At 42.1% G+C, this 8189-nt stretch overlaps 1 protein-coding gene across 1 annotated transcript; it reads right to left on the reverse strand.

Annotated features, from left to right (window-relative positions):
* Positions 1 to 6709: 6709 nt before the first annotated feature.
* On the reverse strand, positions 6710 to 7953 carry HTR1E (5-hydroxytryptamine receptor 1E). The gene has a single exon (XM_024193202.3). It carries the CDS (start codon positions 7927 to 7929, stop codon positions 6835 to 6837), a length of 1095 nt encoding a protein of 364 aa, XP_024048970.1. The 5' UTR covers positions 7930 to 7953; the 3' UTR covers positions 6710 to 6834.
* Between the last annotated feature and the right edge of the window lie 236 nt (positions 7954 to 8189).

Genomic DNA, 8189 nt, shown 5'->3' on the forward strand with positions numbered 1-8189 from the left:
ACATCAGACAATCATGTAATTTATAAAGAAGTGAAAAAGTTCCTGTGGAAAAATAAGTAGATCTTGTCAGTGTAACATGTTCATCTTTAGGGTAATATATAGGCACCTTAAAGAATAACTTTCCAGCTGATAAACTAGCATTTAGCCAACTAAATAAATTTTTAAAAAATGAGTGGGCCCCAGGAGTAGAACAGATAGTAATTACAAAGGGAATATTGTTTTCAGCTGGATTCTTATGTAATACATGCTTGTAAATTATTGGCTAGTCTAATAAAAGATATCACTATATCTACCATGTCCACTAAAGCAATAAAGCAATTTAAGATAGTTCTTCCCATAGATCACTTAGATGTATAAAATGTGAACTAAAACAGCATATCTGATATTGACGTTTGAAGTGATTAAACACTACACAAAGCACACAAGCAATCTCTGCGCTTGTACTGGAAGATTTTATTTCCCCTCAACACTGCAGTACTGTTTGTTTTCTGATAATGGAAACTAAATACAGATAAAATGGAATGGTCTGTAAAAGCAGGAAATAGAATTACTAAAAATACTTGTTCTCTTAACATCTAGTGTCAAAATGAACCCAGTGATTCTGGCAGTAGTTTGCTTCACTCCTTGTTAAATGTACAGGAAAAAGGCAGCACGTAGGTGGAAAAATAGTATATGACAACTATGGGGCTGGGTGACTCAGGGGCTTGGTAATAAGATATTAACAATTAGCCTTTTATATTTGAAGCTTTTTCGGGCAGGGATTTTCTTTTTAACTGTCTCTTAAAGGTGCAGGCTCAACATCATCTCTGTCTCCTTGAAGATCAGCATGCTAATCTTCATTGTACTATTGTGTGATGGGGTGTACCCATGTGTTTGCTGCCCCTGCCAGAGGCTCTGCGCTCTTGGTTCACCCCTCCATAAAAAGGGGTCCTGCTGGAAGGGAAGAACAGTGAGTTTGGATCTCCAGAGGTTGTCTAGAGAGGGCTCCCATAATCAGCTATAGGCAGAACAGCGAGAGTTGGTCCTCCAGTGCCTAGAAGGGCTGGGAGCAGGCAGAGGCCAATCAGAATCCAGCAGGCCAGATAAAAAGAGCTGGCTGCTTCTACTAGGCTAGGGGCTAGCTTTGCGTGAAGCCAGAACCTTGTCCTATCCTGGTCCAGTCAGGGGCCTAAAATCAAGAGAACTATTGTTTTGTTATGGACTATAAGGCCCAGTTGGCTACTTTGAGTTCATCATGAATTTGCTTTTTTCTGTATGCCTGACCAGGCTTGAATGACTGTTATACTGTAATACTGTTAACAATGGAAGATATTGGGGGCATTGGGAAGGCCTGGGAGGGAAAATCAGGCATTGTTTGGCCCATCTTAAACTTAGGTTGGCAGAGAGACATCCAGGAGGAGATGTGAGAGAGATGGGCTGAGAAATAGGACTGGTTAGAAAGAGTCAGGAGTGGAAAGGTAGATTTGTGAGTTGGCGGTGTAAAGATCGTGGCTGAAGCTGTGTAAGTAGAGATCAGCCAAAGAAAAGTGTAGGCAGTGAAGAGGAAGGGGTCAGGAACAGATCTGTGTGATCCCGTCAGAGAGTAGGAAAGACAAATGGGAGAAGATCTAACCAAATAGATGCAGAAAGAATCACACGAGAGGTAGGAAGAGAAGCAGCCAAGGACAGTATTTGAAAACAAAAGGACATGATTTTGAAGGAAGATGGATGTGATTAACAGTGTGAAAAGCAGCAGAGAGGTCAGGAAGGATGTAGATAAAGTGAGGGCCCTGGGATTTGACGATGAAGCGGTCATTACAGATCTTGATGAGAGCAGTTTCAGTGGTGTGGAATGGCTGAAAGCCTGACTGGAGAGCATCCAGGATGGAACTGGAGGGAGGTATCTGAAGCAATGGTTGCAGCGATCACAAAGCAAAAAGTTCTCAATTGTTCTCTACCCCTTTATAAATTAACGGAGATTGAAACCATAAAATGAAGTTATGAAACAGTGGTGCCATATTAATGAATGTTTTTTATTTGCATCAATTAGTTCCAATCAAGTTAAATGCTTAGTGGATCTGTTTTCAGCTTTGGTTGGGGTATGTGTGTGTGTGGGGGGGGGGGGGGGGGGGGGGGGAAAATCATAGAATCATAGACTTTAAGGTCAGAATGGACCATTATGATCGTCTAGTCTGACCTCCTGCACAACGCAGGCCACAGAGTCTCACCCACCCACTCCTGTATCAAACCCCTAACCTATGTCTGAGCTATTGATGTATTCAAATCGTGGTTTAAAGACTTCAAGGTGCAGAGAATCCTTCAGCAAGTGACCCATGCTCCACGCTGCAGAGGAAGGCGAAAAACCCCCAGGGCCTCTGTCAATCTGCCTTGGAGGAAAATTCCTTCCCAACCCCAAATATGGTGATCAGATTAAACCCTGAGCATGTGGGCAAGACTCACCAGCCAGACACCCAGGAAAGAATTCTCTGTAGTAACTCAGATCCCACCCCATCTAACATCCCATCACAGGCCATTGGGCATATTTACCGCTAATAGTCAAAGATCAATTAATTGCCAAAATTAGGCTATCCCATCATACCATACCCTCCATAAACTTATCAAGCTTAGTCTTGAAGCCAGATATGTCTTTTGTCCCCACTGCTCCCCTTGGAAGGCTGTTCCAGAACTTCCCTCCTCTGATGGTTAGAAACCTTCGTCTAATTTCAAGTCTAAACTTCCTGATGGCCAGTTTATATCCATTTGTTCTTGTGTCCACATTGGTACTGAGCTTAAATAATTCCTCTCCCTCCCTGGTATTTATTCCTCTGATATATTTATAGAGAGCAATCATATCTCCCCTCAGCCTTCTTTTGGTTAGGTCAAACAAGCCGAGCTCTTTGAGTCTCCTTTCATAAGACAGGTTTTCCATTCCTCGGATCATCCTAGTAGCCCTTGTCTGTACCTGTTCCAGTTTGAATTCATCCTTCTTAAACATGGGAGTCCAGATCTGCACACAGTATTCCAGATGAGGTCTCACCAGTGCCTTGTATAACGGTACTAACACCTCCTTATCTCTACTGGAAATACTTTGCCTGATGCATCTGAAGACCGCATTAGCTTTTTTCACGGCCATATCACATTGGCGGCTCATAGTCATCCTGTGATCAACCAATACTCCGAGGTCCTTCTCCTCCTCTGTTACTTCCAACTGATGCGTCCCCTGCTTATAACAAAAATTATTGTTATTAATCCCTAAATGCATGACCTTGCACTTTTCATTATTAAATTTCATCCTATTACTATTACTCCAGTTTACACGGTCATCCAGATCTTCCTGTACGATATCCTGGTCCTTCTCTGTATTGGCAATACCTCCCAGCTTTGTGTCATCCGCAAACTTTATTAGCACACTCCCACTTCTTGTGCCAAGGTCAGTAATAAAAAGATTAAATAAGATTGGTCCCCAGACTGATCCCTGAGGAACTCCACTAGTAACCTTCCTCCAGCCTGACAGTTCACCTTTCAGTTTGACCCAGTTTAACCAGTTCCTTATCCACCTTTAAATTTTCATACTGATCCCCATCTTTTCCAATTTAGCTAGTAATTCCCATGTGGAACCGTATCAAATGCCTTACTGAAATAGAGGTAAATTAGATCCACTGTGTTTCCTTTGTCTAAAAAATCTGTTACCTTCTCAAAGAAGGAGATCAGGTTGGTTTGGCACGATCTACCTTTTGTAAAACCATGTTGTATTTTGTCCCAATTACCATTGACCTCAATGTCCTTAACTACTTTCTCCTTCAAAATTTTTTCCAAGACCTTGCATACTACAGATGTCAAACTAACAGGCCTGTAGTTACCTGGATCACTTCCCCTCCCCCCCTTTCTTAAAAATAGGAACTATGTTAGCAATTCTCCAGTCATATGGTACAACCCCTGTACAGGATGTCTTCATCAATGTGGTGTCTTCATCATTTGTTAGAAAATGTAACTCTGTGTTTAGCCGATGACTTAATTAGAAAATCTCTAGTCAGCTGGCAATGAATGTTAAGTCATTATTTAACAGGAAAATGTGAAAGTTATGTTTCCATCTGTTTTTACTATTAATTATCTCGGAGTATTAAAATTAAATAAAATCTTAAACCTAACACTAATTGGTAGTTTGAGTGGTTGTGGCAGTAAGTTGCTGGAGGGAAGAGGATGCAATGAATGAAAAGAAATTAATGTTGTGCAGCTCTTGAATTTTACAGCTTTTGTATCTGTTTTGGAAGCCTTCTTCATACCTACAATAGCTGCTGTAAAAGAGTGATTAGCACATTTTCTATCCTCCAGCACTACTTGTCTCTTTAGACAAGTATCAGTACAGGCCACCTAATACTTTAAATCAAGAAATTACTGTTGAAACGCCTCTCCCCAGTGCAGCCACTTCAGTCCCTTTTCCCTCTCCTTCTCATGTCAGAGAGAGGTAGGTGTGTGTGTGTGTGTGTGTGTGTGTGTGTGTGTAATTTAAACAGACTATATTTGCCCCTATGTTACAGTGTTGGAAAGGTTTCCTCTAGTGGAAAGTCTAACTGGAGGGGCATGGCTGTGTTGGCTGCCCACAACCCCCACCCAGCTGGGGCCCTTCAATCAGCGAGTGCAGCTCTAAGCACTAGCTGAGGAGAGAGTATGGACACAATGGTCAAGGCATGAGCCTCTGTCAAAAGGGCACCTCTGGAGCCCATCTGCATGTAAAGCATTGGGCACCCTTCTTTGATGTGTGAGCCCTAGGGACAAATGGTGGACACAGTGGCCCCCTTGGCACAGGGGCATGTGATTAGCACCCCTGCCCTGCCAGGAGGGAGTCAAGCCCAGGAACAGTCATCTGACTCCCTGGTGCCAGTGCCAAAAAGTTTCAAGATTCCTGCTTTGGCAGCTGCAGGAGAAGTTTCAGAGTCAGAGAGCATTGTGATGACAAGTAGTGCCATCCTCAAGGGGACCAAGTCCATATAGGACAAGAAGGGAGTTCCAGCAAAGTATCGATTGTTTCAAGTTCAGAGCAGTCAGATATGCCTTAATGGCATTGGTGCCCAACTTTGTCAGCCGGGCTGTGCTAGCTATGGCCACAATACCTTGGCAGTGGTTTGTATCAGACCCTCCCCACTTCCTGAGGGAACTCAAATCTTCTCTGCCTATGGGTGGAGAAGAGTCTATTGTCCTTTTGAGCCCTGCATGTAAAAGGGAAGCTGGATGTTCAAGCAGGCTAGCTGAGCAGACAAGTGATAGATAGGCTTAATCTGCTGGTATCCAGTTTGCAAATTAATTCCACTCCATAACAGACCTAAAAGTGGCAATTCTTCAACAACAAAAACTTCAAAAACAGACTCCAACGTGAAACTGCAGAACTGGAATTAATTTGCAAACTGGATACCATCAGATTAGGCCTGAATAAAGACTGGGAGTGGTTGGGTCATTACAAAACCTAAACTTAATTTCCCCATTACTAATTTTTCCCTACTGTTAGTCACACCTTCTTGTCAACTGTCTGTAATGGGCCACTCTCTTACCACTTCAAAAGTTATTTTTCCTCCCTCGGTATCCTGCTGTTAATTGATTTATCTCGTTAGACTGACCTCACACTTGGTAAAGCAACCCCCATCCTTTCATGTATTTATACCTGCTCCTGTATTTTTCACTTCATGCATCTGATGAAGTGGGCTCTAGCCCACGAAAACTTATGCCCAAATAAATTTCTAAGTCTCTAAGGTGCCACAAGGACTCCTCGTTGTTTTTGCTGATACAGACTAACATGGCTACCACTCTGAAACCTGTCAAGGAATTTGAGTAGATTATTGGCTGTTTTGGTCTCTTTGCTTCTGGGCACAATACAAGGGTTCCAGGGTTCTATTCTTAATGGAGGGAATCAGGAAGCAGTAGCCACAGATGTGGTCTTGCAACCATGGTTCAGAGGATTGCTATGTACATGTCTCCTGTTCCCCACAATGTCTAAAGTGATTCAGAAAAGGAAAGAGAATGCAGATGTTGTTCTGGTGTCTCCATGTTGGGGGCTCTGGCCCACAAGACCAGGGCTTCTGATAATAAAATAGATGGCAGTCAGCATCTCCACTCTTTTTCCCACACAGGAAGGACCTTCAATAATAAGGACCAGTTCTGTAGCTGGATTCCCTAGCTGCATGAATCTAGCTGTGTGACTTTAAGAGGCACCAACTAAAACAAGAAGTTTTCTTTGAGTATATGCCAGGCTCCTTTTTTAGAAGGAATGAGCCAAGTATTGCTGTGTTATCTGGATTTACTCCAGATTAGTAGTTGTGTAAGGAGAGCAGAATGTGTTCTGAGCAGGTTTATTTGGGAATAAACTAAGCTGAAAATTGCCATTCATTCAGAAGGAAAATAACCAGTTTTCTCTGAATGCCACATTACAGGTTTACAGCTCACTTTGCGCTCATTAAGTGATATGATCAAGAGCTGAGTTTATTCTTTAGCAGATAAGTACTTATGTGGATATAGATTATAAGCCTCCGTGTCATAGTGCAAGTTAAATCAACCATTTGTTTTATAAAGATGTATTTTTTAAATTGTTGCTTAAATAAGATATTTTAAAAATGAATGGATAATTGGGGTTTTTGGTTTATTTTCTCAAGAATTCTGTGCCTCAATATAATAAAATTTATTTGAAACTATGTACCATAATAACACGAGAGGTAGAAAACAGCAAAACAAGTTACAGGCTAAAGAGAAGTTAAGCATAAAGACAAACACAAAAATCCCCTTTACCAAGCAAAACGTTACCAAATTCAGCGCATTTTACTCATTCTTAAGGCCAGGGCGTCATGTCATATCTACCTTTAGGTGCTTTTAAGAATTTTCCCAGCACCGAATAAGCTTTTTAAAGGCCAGTTTAAAATCTTCATTAAAACTAGTGTACAGCAGAGGGTTGATAAGGGAGTTGACATAGCCAAGCCATGTCAAAAAGTCAGCTACTTCTGCAGACACCGTGCGAACGCTCAGGCCCACAATAAGCTCCTTAATGAAAAATGGCAACCACGACAAGATGAAAGCCCCTAAGATCAGTCCCAGGATGCGAGCAGCCTTTCGTTCCCGTGTACTGGAAATCTGCTGACGGTCACCAGCCAGCTCCAGGTCATTATCAATAGGAGGAAGTCTCACTGACGCGTGTATTTTATCAAATTCCATGGTTGGGTCAGATGTCGAGAAGTCTGACACGCAGAACGTCTGTGTGAGCTTACAACTGGCAAAAGAATTTTGGCTGTCGGTGCTCCTGTTGCTTAGGTGGCGGCTTGACCCCCGTTTTTGGTATAGGCTTTTTGCAGCGTGGTAAATTCTGTAATAGAGGATCAGTATTAGCGTCAAGGGGATATAAAATGCCCCAAAAGTGGAGTAAATAGTGTAGATCACGTGATCGTGTTGAATGCGACACTCGCTGGGAATTGTGACGCTGTGATGATTTCTCCAAAACAAAGGTGGCATCGAAATGAAAATGGATATAGTCCATACAGTGACTATCATAAACCCGGCCCTTTTTGCCGTTCTTTTCCTGGCGTATTCAATAGCATCTGTGATCGCCCAGTATCTATCCAGTGCAATGACGCAAAGATGAAGAATTGAACACGTGCAACAGGTCATGTCAACGCTAAGCCATATCTCACAGATGAAGTATCCCAGTGTCCACGTATCCATCACTATGTATGTAATACTCAAGGGCATGACTAAAAGAGCAACAAGCAGATCTGTCACAGCTAGTGAACATATTAAGTAATTTGCAGGCTGGTGTAGTTTCTTGGTGGTGCCAATTGCTGTAATTACGGCAGCGTTCAGCAGCATAGTCAAAATTGTGATTATGGCCAAGGTCAGGGTAATAAGCATCTTTTCGGTGACTGTTTTGGGTTTGACAGCCACGTTGGCTTCTGTTGTGCAGTTTGTGAAATTCATTCCCCCCTCCCCCTGCCCCAGGATACACAGAGAAAAAGGCTGCCACTTCTAGATGTTAATGGCTCCCATTCAAAATTCCTCCATTTGAGAAAAGCTTCAGATGTGAAATTATTTATGTCCCATTTTCACTAGATCAGCTCAAAACATCCAGTTTTCCTTCTGCTCAGAACATCCAGTGTTCCTAGAAGATAAAAATTATATCAGTTACTCAATGTAGAAAAATCCAATTTTTCTTCTGTAAAAATCCTAGTCTTTTAATG

This window comes from Terrapene carolina, unplaced genomic scaffold (assembly GCF_002925995.2).
Source record: "Terrapene carolina triunguis isolate 2854851 unplaced genomic scaffold, T_m_triunguis-2.0 Scaffold42, whole genome shotgun sequence".
Taxonomy (NCBI): Eukaryota; Metazoa; Chordata; order Testudines; family Emydidae; genus Terrapene; species Terrapene triunguis.

What these genes read in the sequence shown, in the direction of transcription:
- HTR1E (XM_024193202.3), bottom strand. Translation starts at nt 7,929, where the DNA reads ATGAATTTCACAAACTGCACAACAGAAGCCAACGTGGCTGTCAAACCC.